Genomic DNA, 16,857 nt, shown 5'->3' on the forward strand with positions numbered 1-16,857 from the left:
TTATACTCATACCTTGAGAGCTCATCAAATTATCCAGTTACACTTTATTGGTCCAGAAGGTATTAGTTTGGCATTTTTATAGCTTTTCAAGTTTGTCTGTCATAAAATCTTACAAAACAAAACAAAACCAATGTGTGCGGGTTTTTTTTCCATTTCTGTCACTATATCAGTTTTACATTAAACTAAACAGGCCTAGATTTCACAATGAGTGCAGTAAGTAAACTGAGATGAGATCATTAAAATTTCTATGGAAGTAATTAAGTATATCATCGAATGATTATTATTATTATTTTGGTTTTTTTAGGGGGTGAGGGGAGGAGGCGGTGCGTGTTGCGCTCCGTGAGATATTTCTTAACATATGCCTTGGATCAATAAAGGTTGGGAAACACAGATTTAGGGCTTCTCAAATGACGTGAAAAAGAGGTACGGCCTGTGATCTTTCATTTTGTTCACTTTTCTTTCACTCTAGTTTCTCATTGGGGCACAAAACCACACCATCACCACATCAGTGTGTATGTTTTTATGTTTTTAGGCGGATAGTTTTTGCATGACTGTTGAAAATGTTATGGAACGCAGTAGGTCAACAGAAAACTGCATAAAAACAGGAAACTACAATGCACACGAGACTACAACCAAAGACTTATCCAAGGTGGTGTTTTGTTTTGTTTTTTTCGAATGGGAGTTTCCAAAGCAGACACCTCCCTCTCGTATGGGCACCTTGGAGGAATGTGAAGAGTCTGCTGGTGGAAGCGAGCTGATTTAGCTGTTCTTTGATGCTCCCTCTAGTTAGCCGTCTCCCGCTGAGCTCTGACATCCTGTCAGCATGAAAGCTCTTCTTATCCCCCGGGTTTGTCACTACATGACCACAAAATGTTGTTCATGTGGGTATGTGCGTGTGTATGTCTGTGAGGGGGAGCAAGAGGCTGAATGGGAGAAGATGTTTCCTATGTAGAAGGAACTCAACAGAGAAAATAGACCAAAGGGGAAAGTAAGGATTCAACTCTATGATAGAATGCCGAGAGCATAGCCCTGCTTTGACTAAATTGCCTGTGTATACTTATTATTAGAGGTATTAAAAACACAGTGTTCCTGCAAATAGTTGCCAGGGGTGTTGGGAATGGAATGTATTTATTTATAACTGTAGACAGGGAGAGGCCTCGATTCGGAGGGGGGAATTTATTTTTAGAAACACATTTTTGAAATATAATGAACCGTAACTTTGGTGCAATTTATTTTTGTGCCACCGCTATATCGCAGATTTTGAAATGCTCTTTCTTTTTCCAGCATGTAGAGGCAAGTCCGAATTTAAGGTTGCTTCGCTTTCATTCTAGTACCACGTCACAACTATTGCAATTTCCGTTAGCCTCTCAACTGCATTTCACATTATATGCGGAATATAGACACATACATTACATTATACATAATACATTACATCAGATACGGTTTGAAAGTTGCAATTTTTTTTCTTTTCTTTTTCTTGTACACCATTTTCAGCTTTTTGTGCGTACGTATACTAAGAATCCTGCGCTCTCTTTGATATGTGAGGCCCCAGGCCATTGTGAGAAGCCGCGTTGTCCTGCAGCAACTCTCGCATCGTCTCGTGCACTTTACAACCCAAACGCCACAAGATCTCTTTGTGCTTTGTGCTGGTTGACCCAGATTGAAGGGGAAAACTTGTAGTTTATAATTTGGGTTTCAAATATATCTTCTCTGACATACCTCGTGTGACTATAAAGTTGCACAAAATGTCATGTTGTCACGAGACAAACAACTATTCACACTCACATTACCTTCAGTCCACAAAAGGAGCTTCTTTTGGGGACGTGAGAGGAAACCGCAAGGTGTGAACATGCTAACTCCACACTGAGATGTTTCAACGGTGATTTGAACCTGGATTTCTTGACTGTGACGCATAGTGGTTAGCATGTCTGCCTTACAACTGTAGACAGTATAAAATTACTTTAACTAAGGGGCTGTTGAAATGAAACAAAATGATTTGCTTTATTTCAAAATAAACACTTATTAAATGATAAAGTGAACTCTTCTCAATTATATAGATTTTGTTGTTGTCATCCTTTGATCATTTTACTTTCATCATTCCGGAAAGGACATCACCTCATGCTCGACATCTCTTTGTTTATAGCACGGTTTAGGAAATCAGGTCCTTTAAACATACCCTGAGGATTGGGTGAAATTAGAGGCAATTACTTGTTGAGGTAATTATAAATCCTCAATTATACAAGAAAGTGCTCCACAAAATCCTCAAGCGTTCCCCATGTTGCCATGTAAATGCATAATGAGATCAGAGGTGAAGCCAGGTCTCATACCACCTTAATTGTTCTGTGGGTGTTGAGTGGCTCTCATGTGGACTGAGGTAACATAAATCAAGTAACTGATGAAGGATCAAGGATTATTATTATTTTTTTAACACAACTAGGATTAATCATTATATACAGTTATAATATTGCTCTTCTTTGTTTTTTAAAAACCTCTATAAAGGAGGGTTGTTTGATCATAGTTCATACAAAAATGTTTTCATCACGGCGGCCGACTGGTTAGAGCATCTACCTCACAGTTCTGAGGACCGGGGTTCAATACCTGGCCCCGCCTGTGTGGATTTTGCATGTTCTCCCCGTGCCTGCATGGGTTTTCTCCGGGCACTCCGGTTTCCTCCCACATCCCAAAAACATGCATGGTAGGTTAATTGACAACTCTAAATTGCCCGTAGGTGTGAATGGTTGTTTGTTTGTATGTGCCCTGCGATTGGCTGGCAACCAGTTCAGGGTGTACCCCGCCTCCTGCCCGATGATAGCTGGGATGGGCTCCAGCACGCCCGCGACCCTAGTGAGGAGAAGCGGCTCAGAAAATGGATGGATGGATGTTTTCACCTATTCACATTGAATGTTGTACATTGCGATTAAAACTAACTTTTGGTTCATTTTGTTGCCAATTCAGATTAGGATGCAGATCCAGGATTTAACTTTTGTTAGTACTTTAATGTAGGGCACTTTGACATTTTATTTAGTCTTTAGGTAATTATGCATGAATCTTCATTACAAAATGATTAGTATTTTATAAATCTGTTTAATTTGGTGCCAAGCCATATTAGAAGTGTTCATGCCACTACTGAATGCCTTTTTGTAGTTGTATTTGAGTTTTCCTTTAACCAACAAATTTGACTAATCCAATCGTACGGTTGACTGAAGGTTGAGAGCGCACACACATACATACACGCAAACTCCAAATGAGTAATAATCCCTTTTTTTTTTTTTTTTTGTCCAGTGAAGAGGGAGAAGACAGGCAACATCAGTGAACCTGCTTTTCGACAGCGTGTTGCAAAGATTAAACAAACAGTGGTAATTACCCCTGAGATCAGGTTCTGTTTTGACTGTTTGTCATCCGTGCGCCGCCTGGTGTGTTTTTGATCTGCAGTCGAATGGCACCCGTGCTCCTTATTCACTCTTCACATTTCAGCTCCATGGAGAGAGACAGCAAATCACCGGGTGTGCAGGAAACTTGGACACATGCGCACACACACACACACACACACATACACATACACATACACATACACATACACATACACATTCACATACACACTGGGAAATTAGCAACCACTCACAGGGTGAAGCACACATTCGCTTTGCTGTGGTTTTCCACAGACCAAATCAGACACAAAGCAGTATTTTATGGGTTTATCAAAAAAAATAAAATAACAGAGCCATGAACATGCTTGCATGCCATATGCACATAAATACCTCGATCAAAGTCAACTGACCGAAACATTTGAATAGATTTGTAATAAAATTTAATTTGAGCTTATTAAAAAGAAGTGGGAAAAAGTCATAACATTTTATGCTCTTGTGGTGGACAGTATGCATGGCTAGTAAAAACAAACAACTGGTATTTACGTATTTAGGCATTTACGTATATCGGTGCAGACAAATCAGATCCAGACGATGACAAGAACTAATGCTATTGTGTCCCATTTCTCAGATTGGATATGTCACAAGGCAACTGTACAAACTTGAAGGCCTTGAAATGAATGCGATCAAAGTAATGTAATTGAAAAAAAGAAATATCCTTTCCCAAGCTAGTAGTGTAGAATGCAGAACTCTGCTAAGGCTTCTATATGGATCGGCGCAAAAAGGAACACACTAGTTATAATTGATAACTCTTCATGCCTACATTTTATTAGTTCATAATTGCTATGTTTTGTTGTTAACAAAAACGAAACATTGACTTCCTGTAGCCTAATCCGCACCCATGCTCCACCCCTCCTATGAGTGTTTCCGTGCAATCCAGCCAACAAACAAACAGCAGTGAATTGTCAATTCAAAGGCAGCAATAAAAACCCACACATCTACTAATAATCAGTAGGAAAATAATGAGGATGTTTGTAAAGAAATGAAGTTGCAGTTTCTATTTGAAAGCAGACTGTTTCCCCCACAGAGCTCTGTGAGTAGCTGACAAATGATAAGTGAGATGGGTTCTGCAGTCAGTCCTGACAAGATGTGATCCAGGTACAGCTGACCTTGTCAACAAGTTGGCTTCAAGCCCATCAGCGGGACCACAAGTGCCTCAGTAACCGAGCCGAGCCGAGCCGAGCCGAGGTGAGGTTAATGCCTGTAGCGACCATCAGTCTGCGTCTCATTTTCACCCTGCTGGATCATCTCTCCATGTTTAAAGGTCTCTGTCAGAGAACAAAGTCTCTTTTTTTCCACCCTAAGTCATTTTGACATGTCAATTACTTTGGATTTACTGTTATTAGTGTGATTGCTGCAATAAATCCACCCTGTGAGTTTTCCCATTCAGGCAGGCTGTCGAAATTCTGGGATGCCTGACAAGGAAAAGTGCAAATATTTCGGTCCCTCCCTGTCGATTAAAAGCACATATTAAGAACACTTTGCGTGTTCGTTCTAATATCTGATAATTTAGTTCAGGCAGGATTAGGAACATTTCTTGCAAATTCCTTACAGATAATATGTTGTTTATTTTTTTGAGCATTGCTTATCTAGCAGATACATTGGTTTATAACAGCAAGCTTTTTTTTCCTCAGCACTTACATCCTGACAGCCTTGTGAAGGGTTGGGCCTCTAAATGAAGCATAATGACAACCTACAGGCAAGGCGAATACTAATAAAAGCGTCTGACAACGGCACAAGGAATGTTGCCACAATTAATGCAACTTACCGGCCTCTCTTCTGTCTGGTGCCGAGGCACATGTGGAACCTCTAAAAGCTTGTGTATCTGGCTGAGCGAATTACCCCCTCCAACCAGTCACACCGGGGTATCAGGATGCGGCCTGGACTGAAGTTAAAAGGCCCAGTGCGGGCCCTAATCTCCCTAAGAGCAATATTGTATACACGCAAATCTCGGCGATGGTTGGTGCACGCCTAAACACAAAAACACACAGAGAGGAACTAAGAAGGATGGGAAGATCAGGGATAGCCTAAACACTGTCTTGACATAGAGGCTGATGTCACTCAAATTTCCTATAGAACTTGAAAGTAGCGTAGTGGTGCAGAATATTCTTTATCCTCATGACTCGCATTTGTGTCCTGCATTGGTTATGTTTCACGTCAGAACAAAATGTAAATGTAAAAGAGCGAAGTTCAGCAGGATGAGAAAGACCAGCAGAGGACATGGGGAAGGATAAGAATAAGAAGAGCGATCTTGCTGTGTGTGTGTGTGTGTGTGCCGTAAAGCAACATGGGAGCCGACTGGAAGTCTTGGGCTCATATGAAAGTGACCCGAGAGGCTCCAGACACAACAAGCTGTAAACAGTGCTGTCTCCACTGTGGAATGGGCCTCTTACACTGGCTTGAAAATTAGTATGTGCCCGCTGCCTCGCCAGGTAGGCCCGGCGTCACGGACAATCCTGCTTATGTGTCTCTTAACATCTCAGCTTTGCTTGGTATACAGTGAACTGTAATTGCACTCACCTTTGTTTAATTCTTTGTGTGATAATTAAAAAGTAGAGAGCAAGACAGACTCTGGTGGTCTGACTTTGGCAGAATCAAAACTGCATCGGGTATTAAATGGACCATATAGAAATTCATTTATAATAATTATATATCTGTGTCATTTAGCTTTGTTTCATTATGTTCAATTACTACAAGATTTGAATTATTCTATGGTATGGTTCTACTGCCCCTTCTACTAAGCCATGTGGTACTTACATTTCAAGTTTAGGTTACCAAAATATGGTTCCATATCCTAGGCCAGAATGTGTGTGCAAAGATAAATACAAATAGAGTCACCGGGGTTGTTTGTAATGACCACTAATTATGGTTGTGTCAAACTAGAACACATGATAATTACATTTAGGTAATTGTAACATTACACTTTCTTTATGAAGAGGCAAAACAGCACTTACTATATAATTATATATAATTATGTAGTAAAGAAGTTACATTTGTTAACATTTATTACGCGTCAATAGTTAAGGGAGAATGCTGTGCACCTCTGTAGGAAAACACACAAAAAACACACATGCATGGAGTTACACACGCACACACACACAGGTTACAAACATCATGTTTTAACAGATTTCTTGTATCGGTTTGCAAATTTTTACACCATCCTCCAAGTAATCACAATAAAAAAAAACATCTCATAATAATAATAATAATAATATTGAACTACATAGAGCACTAAAATTTCCATAATATGAGAGCACATGTGGCATAAAATAAGTCTAAGAAATGATCAGCTTTTCATCAATTTGACCACATTTTTGCTTAAATTCATTTAAAGATTGTAATAAATTTCTGCATTTATAAAATTGCAGTTGTATTCAAAGTACTGTGCGAAAGTCTTAAACCACCACTAGTTTGGCTGTTGGAATCACCTTTTTCACAGCAGTCACTATGACATAGTAAAACAGTAAATATTGGCAAAGCTTTTTCAAAAAAAATTTCATACCGTTTAGCTTTAAAAGAGGCAGGCTCTTGTCATTACTTAAGAGGATGTCACACATAATACTTGACATGTTAGATGAAGCTGTTTTATCAGATCCCCCCTCCCCCCCATTATAATAACGAGACATATCGCTAAAACAATAATGTGTTGTTGTTCCTGTGAGTGCAAATCCAGCTGACTGAGGCCCATCTAAAAGCACAGCAAACAGAGCCACTGTAGCTCCACACTGGGTGGAGTCGTCAGACAACATAACCCGGGCCCTGCAGCTCACTGCAATTAGCCTTATTGAAGCTGTCACTCAGACCGATCCCACAGTGACCTGGTGTGAACATCAAGGAGAAGGTGCCAGGGGCGAGGCCTTGGAGCCGCTCGGCCCTCGCGTGCTCAATGCAGCTATCTGTTACGGCTTTAATAATAGTCCGGACTCGCTCTGTCGCTCTGTGGGCCTGGAGATCTCTTTTGACATGCTGATTGTTCATTGGCATGACGCGATGTAACGAGGGACACATGTAGGCAAAGGAGGAGAACGCATATGGATGCAACATCAAAGACGGATTGAAAAATATGACTTTACAATGTGTTTATGGCTCTCAATGAAGATGCATTCAAACGGGGGAAATGTAGAGCTCAGACATGAAGGCATACATTAGACAGGCTTTGAAAGGATAACTAAGTCCACATGGATTGAAAAAAAAAACATTCTTTAAAATATTACTGCTAAAAAGGAAACAAGCATACACATTACTTATTCATGATGACGGTTATAATAGTTTGGGATTTTCCGTTGTAGTTAGTTTTTATTTAGTTTTGAATTTTCTTTTTCAAATTCAGTTATTTTTATTTAGTTTTTAGAGCAGATTTATTAGTTTTTATTTCGTTTGAATTTTTTCAAAAATGCTTCGCTTTTGTTTGATTTTAATTAGTTTCAGTATTAGTTTTTTTTTTTGTAGTTGGGGTATTTGTCAAGTGTGAGATGAAAAAAAGAGATCACCATAAGAACTGTGTAATAAAAACTTAACAAAAAATACAATAAAAACTTTTTTATGAACGTTCTAACGGATGAAAATCATCCACAAATAAAATATAGGTACTGTATAACAGTCCACAGAATTTGAAGTGCAATAAGTGCAGTACATAATACTGCTTCTAAGGTTAGATTATATGCATCACAATGTACAGTAAAACCATTCACGTGACACATGCTGTAGTATGTAACAAAAAAAATAAAAAATCAAGTTCTTATTCTTATTATGTTTTCCTTCCCTTGTTGCTAAATTGCAAACTTCTCAAGTGTACTTTCAGCTTTGTGACTGTTCTACAGAGAGATAGATAGAAAGTAAACTTGCTTTTACCGTCTGCATCTCCAGTGAAAGTGCATCCAGTCATTGTAGGCATTTTAAGACTCTTGGCAGTTGTCCGTTTCTCTGCGTTTTCCCCAAAAGACGAATAACTGACTCGAAGGTTTCGTGAAGGCGCTAGCTAGCCGGTAGCCATCTTAGCCGTTTCCGTTAGCAACACGTAACAACAAAAGCTACAAAAGCAAAACAAACAAACAAACAAACAAAAGGGGATATATTTTGCCAAACCTACTTTTTCTGGTATTTGGGATGTAATATTGTCTCTATGGTGCCTCAGCAAACGTGAAATATGAATTAAAATTGTCCACTGATTCCTGAGTTCCAGATGTTTTTCTGCCGAGGGGCCTCCAATCAGGTCATTCGAATTTCTCGAGGTTAGCTATGTCACTAGCGAAGATCTCCGAGTACCTCTCTGCTCCCGAGCCAGCGCTGTCAACTTAACAAACGTGTGCTCTCACAAGTGGGTCTTCTACATGGAGGCAACCAATCAGAGGGAAGCTGTCTGTCTTAGCCAAATATGGACAAAGCGGATACAAAACTGGGTCATACAGAAGTAGCTGTCAGATGGGCCTTTTCATGACACTTGCATGACAAAACCAAGGTGTTTTTTTTAAATGAAATTGACACTTTTATACTAAATCCATATTAGAGAGTCACTCTATGGTGGTTTAAATAGCCAAAATACTGACCTTTAACATGTGATTCCTTTTCCTTTTCCCTTTGTTCTTCTACACTCCTTTAAACAGCTTTTTAAATGACCAGATGGATATGTAAAAAAAAAAAAATAAAGCCCTCTTCTGGATGAACGTAACACTTGGATACCTTTTTTTGTCATTAGAATTAGGGATGGTGCATAATAATCCATGGATTGAGGCAAAAATGAAGTGTACTACTTGGCTGCAACCAGCAGAGGCGCTGCTGATTTTGTCTCAACTGGTTTGAAGTCTAACAACACAACATTGTCGGCTGTGGGAAGTTGAACTCCAGACTCCTGCTCCAGTCGGAACAATTATTCTGTTTAATACAGCGCCGGCATCGAAACAGAAGTTCAAAACATTCAGTGAGATTCTTCCAACCAAATAAAAATAAAATGATCATATTCAAAAAATCGATTAATTTTCGCCATGGTTAATTGACAACATTTTGTCAAATGTCATCTGAATGTGAAAATATGTGAAATTTGACTAAACATGATAAGACTTTAGGATGTTGCTTTATCACTGAGCAGAGCATTGTTACCTTGTGTGAAGGAGGATTTTTATTATTATTTTTTTTTTTTTGCGAGCTGGCAATAATCGAATTTTATCAGCCTTTCGGTGTAGTTCTAAACATATTGACTTTTGTCCTCAACTCCGCGTTAGTCACTCTACAGTATAATGTCTTCTTAAAACAATCATGATATAATAGTGCACTCACATTTTTTCATGGAAAAAGGCTTCGAGCGATTACATTTGACACATGAAGAAAAATGCTACAAGACTACAAACAACAACAAACTATTCCATTGTACGCAAACAAATTAAGTGATTTTCAGTCAAAGCCCTTGTGAAAAGTGTTTGCATGCTGCTAAAAGCAATAAAAATGCTTTGTTACAACAGCCAAAGGTATTTGTGGGCTTAATTACATTCATTTTCCTCCTGGCATTTTGATGTTAAAACACTGAGCTTGAGAATTTTCATTCGCCATTGTCATGCATTCAACCCATAATTGTTCTCACCCATAGGCGCTGACTGGCCTTTTTATTTTCCAACACCCACTCAGTAGCTGTGCATTAGTTGTTGTTTTTTTTTGTGCAGGCCATGAGCGCTAAAATGCATGGAGGAATTATTTCCGAGGAGTTGCTGTAATACAGGCTGAATCTCCCCAGTGATTTTTTTAAAAACAAGATACTACGTCCTGCTTTTTACAGTGAAAACTGTGACCCAATTATGTCCCACTTAACAGCACTGTTGTGCCTTGCAAAGTTAATGAAGGGTTAAAATGAACTACACAAAGCGATAAGCACTATAAAAATAACATGTTGGTCTTAAAAGAACTGGTGTCCTCTGTTCCCAAGTTGAAAAAGTTTGCTGAGAAGAATGCTATCCTGTGCAAATTAAATGGCCCACATACATCATAGAGCATAACTTGGTTGGACTGATTAACCTCAGGAAAAGTTTCATCATTCCGGAAGAGTTTGTCTTCACAGTTGCTGCTACAGTTGTGGTTTAGAACAAATTAAAACAAGTGCGCTCTTTTCGAGGCCAAACCATTTTTAACAACGCCTTATCATTGACAATGGATGCAGTCTAGAAATCATGGACCACGGAGTTTTCATGAAGCTTGTAATGTCATTAAAATCTGTGAAAAAGATTAAGCACACTTTCAATTTGAGAAGGTCTCATAATTTGAAGGAGAGCATGTTTTTTTAAATTTTGTATAAAAAAAATCCTATGAAATTCAATTAATTCAGAACACTGTGCTTATGATTGAATGCATGTTTGGAGGTTGATCAATATAAAAGGTGCTCTAGATTACTGAAATCAATTAGCTTCAACTGTGACAAATTGATATGCCAACACACACTCGATGAATTAATGATCAATTAAACTGATAAAGAACTTGGTAATGTTTTTTTATTGGCCAAAGTAAAGTCTGATTCAAGTATAAAAGCACTCAAATTTGTGAAAGGAATATGAAAGTAATTATGTCAAGGATGAAGAGAGGATGCAGTTTTGTTTGTTCACAGAGCATTCATGGCTGACTCTCACCAAAAGCTCACTATCTCGGCCAAATTGCTGAAGAAGTTGTATATGTACAGTACAGCACGGTACTGCCAAAGCACTGAAGCACAAATGGATAGACTTACGGAGCTCGGTGAAAACACATTTTCAAGGAGGTGGAAGTGGCCCACCGGTGCCTCCGCTTAATTTATCTGCTCTGGAAGGAAGAAGTTGCATCCCTGCTCTCTACAGTGTGAAGTGTGAGTGTGAAGTAAAAACCGATGAAGGGAAGCAACTACAGTGTCTATTGGTTTTCAAAGTACAACATACAATGTATGACAACCAAAACATTTTTCCTTGTTGTACAGTTTCCATTTCAGACAGTGGTAGGATAAATACATTTAATAGCGTTTTGAAGTCTTTTTTACAATATTATTAGTACGTGTGGTGTAAATTTGTAACTGGATACAAACTTCAAGTGCAATACGATGTTTTACCTTCCCAGGGCGCTTGACTTAATACAGCCCCAGAAGCACATAAGAGAAGAAAAACGCTTAAATTGATGGGAGACTAAGCAGAAGGCCAGATTTGACAGGGAACGCTCACATTTTAGGGTTCCTCCACCCAGAGAGCATTTGTGGAAAGAAGGAGCATAAATGACATACTCAAGTCGATAGGAGAATCAGTGCAGGCAGAAAAGCGTGCAGCCGTGCGCCTTTACCCTCTTGCGCACATAGACTAGGGAACAAATTGAACACTGTGAACACTGGGTAGAGCCCGTCTTCTGTGTTCTGCATGGGTGCTGCCTTTCATCGCTCATCTCCACATTGTGGTTTCATGTTTGTTCAGACATAACTCTTAATTTACCAGGTCACACCCTCTTGATGATTTTAATCAACAACTGTTACATAAGAGGCTCACTTTGACATTTTATTGAGTCACTTCCTTGTTAAGAACTTTCTTCCGTGTGTTGACACATCATTCATCTCGTGGCACAAATGACTGGGGAAATTACAGCCACAAGTTAGACTTCATCTTCTTCCTCATATGTATACTTTAAGTGTTTTATGGTCAGACACTGTATTGTTCTTATTGGCTATTTCAAAGCCTAGATCATGAATAGAAAATAAAGCTACCATGACATATCGGGAAGATCATTGTACTTACTAAGCATTTAATTGGCACCCCAATTTTTGCGCATGACTGTATTGCCTATATATATATACTGTAAGTTTGTCTAAAAATATCCTTCTCTTACTATTCTGTCATTTAGCAAATAGCAAATAATTTGGGTAATCCTACGGAGGCTGGGAAGTGCAAAACAATATAACAAATTGTAAGGCACTTTTACATTTCAGAAAACAAATTAACAAAAGCTGAAATTGTCAGGGCTGCTGTTTCAGCACCCTGAGTCCAGCCCTTGAGTGAGTCTGTGTGTGTGTGTGTGTGTGTGTGTCATGAGTGCTTTGCAGGGTTGACGTGTTGGAGTCCAGCAGCTGCATCTTATCATCCTAACTACGCCTGACTACTCTGAAGACACTGTGGGACTCCAACTCATCTCCAGACTACCAATGCTCTACATCGAGTTTGTAGCCTCGCCAACTTGTCCACCTTTTGCCTCCTGAAGACCTCTTAATCTTATCTCGAACCCATTCTGGCTCTTTGTCCCCGGTCTGCCGTTTGCCCTTGCTCCCTGCAAACCAGCACTCACCTCCTGCGTCCCACTGACAACCCGGACTCCTACCCCTGCAGACTGGTCCTCCTTGGAACCCTGCCTATCCCGGATCTGGTTCTCGGAGCCCCTTTTTCTTTGCTACCAATCTACAATAAACATTCGTTCACAAACTGCCCTCCCTCTCCTCTCTGCATCTGGGTCCAACTCGCGACCTCAATCCTTATAGAAACACTTTGACATTTCAGAAAATACATTTGTTTTTTAATTCTAGAGCTCATTCCTCCCTTGGATTGAATACGCCCACAACTCCCTCACCAGCTCCGCCACCATTATGTCTCCGTTCATGGCCTGCTACGGTTTCCAACCTCTGTTATTTAAGGAACAGGAGCATGCCGTGGCAGTTCCCACGGTAAGGGATCACCTGAAAAAGGTCCAGTCCGTGTGGAAGGACGTCAGGGCGGCCTTGATCCGGTCTGCGGAGAAGAATAAACGGCTCACGGACCTTCGTCGTTCCCCTACGCCAGACTACAAGGTGGGTCATACCGTTTGGCTTTCCTCCCGCGACCTCCCACTCCAGACTGAATCCCACAAACTCATTCCGTTCCCCATCACTAAAATGATCAATCCCACGTCAGTTCAATTTAAACTTCCGCAATCTCTGAAGATTCATCCCACTTTCCATGTGTCACTACTCAAGCCTGTCTCCACCTGTGCTCTTAGCCTCCGGCCGTGCCCCCCCCCCCCCCCCCACATTATCGACAACCATCCGACCTTCATGGTTTCGCGCATCCTCAATGTGAGGCCCAGGGGGAGGGGTTACCAGGACCTGGTAGACTGGGAGGGTTATGGTCTGGAGGACCGCTCCTGGATTTCCCGAAAGCTTATCCTTGATCACTCCCTTCTTTCTGACTTTTACGCGGCTCCGGGGAAGCCGAGCAGGCCATTGAGAGGGGCGTACTGTCATGAGCTGTGCCCCGCAGTACTTCTGTTGGAGCTCGGGTGGCGCTTTGCGCCCCTCTCGCCCGCTTTCTCTCTCCCTTAATCAGCACCTCCTTGGCTGCGCACCTGTCACCAATCAGCCTTCATTACCACTTGAAATAAAGCCTGCCATATCCCGGAAATCCTTGCCAGAGTATTAGCGTTTCTCCTGCGGTACAACGGCTCTCAAAGTTGCATGTAATATACACCAGTCCAAGATACCCTTCTGACCTACATGTTCTTCTTTCTCCTCAGTGCTCCCTCCATGTTCCCCGCCGTGCTGACCTCCTCCGCCACGCCACCAAGCAATCCACCTGCTCACGCCACCGCTTGCCGCACGTTCCCCATCTCGACGACCTACCAATATGCCCCCAAGGATCCACCTGAATATCCGCTTCAATAAACCTTTCACCACAACCCTTTCAGCCTCCGCTTGCGTCTGGGTCCCGTTAACATCAGATCGTGACAGAAATGCTGTTATGGATTCATCAGTACAATAGTGACATTTTTAAAATACATTTTCACAATGGCTCACCAGGTGGCACGGTGGGCGACTGGTTAGAGCAGACATGCCCAAAGTCCGGCCCCCGGGCCAAATCCGGCCCGTGTTCATATTTCCACTGGCCCGAAGCCTCTGTCATAAAACCAATAATATGTGGCCCGGCAGTCCAAAATACACGCGCAATTTTATATTTCACCACAGGATGGCAGTAAACTTGTGGCTGAACTCTCGCGGGGCCGTTTTGCGCATGATCTGTTTTTTGCCCTTTTCTAAAATGGCAACTGGAAGTAAGAAAAGGAAAGTTGATAGCGAGGGCCGACGTTTCCAGGACAAATGGAAGTCTGAATATTTTTTCACTGAGTTTAGAAACCACTGCGTCTGCCTAATTTGCCAAGAGACTGTGGCTGTGTTCAAGGAGTTCAATATGAAGAGGCACTACCAGACGGAACATGCTAATTACGACAAGCTAACTGGGAACGAACGCAGTGAAAAATTGAAGCAACTGGAAGCTGGTTTAACGGCACGGCAACACTTTTTCACAAGAGCCAGTGAGTCGAATGAAAATACAACAAAGGCAAGCTATGAGGTGGCAACGCTGATTGCCAAGCACTGCAAACCTTTTACTGAGGGTGAATTTATTAAAGACTGTGTGATGAAAATGGTGGAGAACATTTGTCCTGAGAAAAAGCAACAGTTCGCCAATGTTTTCCTGGCTCGTAGCACTGTGTCACGAAGGATCGAAGAAGTTTCTTCAGATATTAAGAGACAGTTGGACGCAAAAGGAATGGAGTTTGAATTTTTTTCGTTAGCCTGTGACGAAAGCACGGATGCATCCGACAGCGCTCAGTTACGGATTTTTTTTAGAGGAGTGGACAGTGAAATGAACGTGCGTGAAGAGCTACTTGACCTCCAGAGCCTTAAGGACCAAACAAGAGGGAAAGATTTATTTGCTTCTGTTTGTTCCGCCGTACATGACACAAAATTAAAGTGGAATAAAATCACGGGGATTATTACGGATGGCGCACCTGCCATGGTTGGCGAGCACAGTGGATTATCAACCCTAGTGTGTAACAAAGTAAGCGAAGAAGGAGGTAAAGCTATAAAACTCCATTGTATTATTCACCAACAAGTTCTATGTGCCAAACCTTTTCCGTGGATCTTAGTGACGTTCCAGCCCACCTGCAGTTGGAGCTCATTGAGCTGCAGTGTGACACAGAGTGTCGCAGCCGGTACCAACAACTCCCTCTTGTCAACTTTTACCAGCAGCTGGATAAAGACAGGTTCCAAGAGATTCGTACATTTGCTAAGAAAATGTTGAGCTTGTTTGGCTCGACATACTTGTGTGAGAAGACATTCTCAGTCATGAACATGAATAAGAACCGCGTGAGGACAAGACTAAGTGACTCCCACCTGCGTGACATCTTGCGCATTAAAACCACTGCTTTTGGGCCAGACCTGCCCCATTTACTGCAGTCGAGATCTCAGTATCACCCTTCACATTAATGCAAACATGTTGTTTGTTGATTCTGATGAATAAAGTTTGAGTTTGACTCAAATTTCATAAAAATACTTTATTTTGCATTTCATTAATTTTTATTTTAACCTTCATTTATACAGGTCAGGTAGTTATAAGATCTACCTAGCAGCAGACAGCATAGTAAAACAAAGTAAAATAAAAATACAAAAAAGCATTCCCCTCGTCGGTAGCATGTAAAATTAATGCTGGCCCGCATGACAATTTTTTTACGGCAATGTGGCCCCTGAGCCAAAAAGTTTGGGCACCCCTGGGTTAGAGCATCTGCCTCACAGTTCTGAAGACCGGGGTTCAAATCCCGGCACCGCCTGTGTGGAATTTGCATGTTCTCCCCGTGCCTGCGTGGGTTTTCTCCGGGCACTCCGGTTTCCTCCCACATCCCAAAAGCATGCATGGTAGGTTAATTGAAGACTCTAAATTGCCTGTAGGTGTGAATGTGAGTGCGACTGGTTGTTTGTTTATATGTGCCCTGCGATTGGCTGGCAACCAGTTGAGGGTGTACCTCGCCTCCTGTCTGAAGTCAGCTGGGATAGGCACCAGCACTCCTGTGACCCTTGTGAGGATAAGCGGCTCAGAAAATGGGTGGATGGATGGCTCACCATTCACAAGAATTCCCATTTCTGGCTTTTACATGTGATTGTTCTTCTTGGGCAGTCTCACCCTCACTGTCTCATCTACATGTACAAACACAACAGCGTGTTATTGACGTGTTATGTGCATAAACACACGTTCCGCAGAGAGAACATTCCCAAACAAAATCCACTTCAATCATATGTGGTGTGTTGAGTTCAATGCCTCTGTGATTCACAAAGGAGATCACATGGGACACAAGATTTATTTTGCAGTGGCTTTTAATCAAATACAACGAACTAAAAGAAAGACAGACGTCTTCAATCACTGAGTGGCTTTGCAACACAAAAGCATGCATTTGTACACAAGAGCAGAATCAAACACACACACAATGCCACAGCCACTTAGTCTCTTAAATCATGAGGCAGGGTGGCAAATCAAACGCTAATGACAATATAATGGTTCGTTAGCACATGGCATGTATTGTGTAAATGCAGATGTGTATGAGTGTGTATGTGTGTGAGTCAGTGAAGGAAATGTGTGCATTTTTTTCCCAGGCTAACCTGACTAGGTGAGACTCTCTGGCACCAGCCTCCCTATGCTGCCCTGAGGGG

The 16,857-nt window shown here is 41.3% G+C and overlaps 1 protein-coding gene across 2 annotated transcripts; it reads left to right on the forward strand.

Annotated features, from left to right (window-relative positions):
* The first annotated feature begins 3,282 nt into the window (after positions 1-3,282).
* On the forward strand, positions 3,283-15,624 carry LOC133483641 (general transcription factor II-I repeat domain-containing protein 2-like). Of its 2 annotated transcripts, XM_061785122.1 has the most exons (4): positions 3,283-3,356; positions 4,453-4,613; positions 12,457-13,191; positions 13,893-15,624. In XM_061785122.1, exon 4 carries the CDS (start codon positions 14,207-14,209, stop codon positions 15,455-15,457), a length of 1,251 nt encoding a protein of 416 aa, XP_061641106.1. In that variant the 5' UTR covers positions 3,283-3,356; positions 4,453-4,613; positions 12,457-13,191; positions 13,893-14,206; the 3' UTR covers positions 15,458-15,624. The 2 variants fall into 2 exon arrangements, with proteins under 2 accessions (XP_061641106.1, XP_061641107.1); XM_061785123.1 differs by lacking the exon at positions 3,283-3,356 and having other exon boundaries at positions 4,029-4,613; positions 12,447-13,191.
* The last annotated feature ends 1,233 nt before the right edge of the window (positions 15,625-16,857 follow it).

Source organism: Phyllopteryx taeniolatus, chromosome 9 (genome assembly GCF_024500385.1).
Source record: "Phyllopteryx taeniolatus isolate TA_2022b chromosome 9, UOR_Ptae_1.2, whole genome shotgun sequence".
NCBI lineage: Eukaryota > Metazoa > Chordata > Actinopteri > Syngnathiformes > Syngnathidae > Phyllopteryx > Phyllopteryx taeniolatus.

Bases quoted from the DNA above. Each gene is read 5' to 3' on its own strand.
- LOC133483641 (XM_061785122.1), top strand. From the start codon at position 14,207: ATGCCCAAAGTCCGGCCCCCGGGCCAAATCCGGCCCGTGTTCATATTT.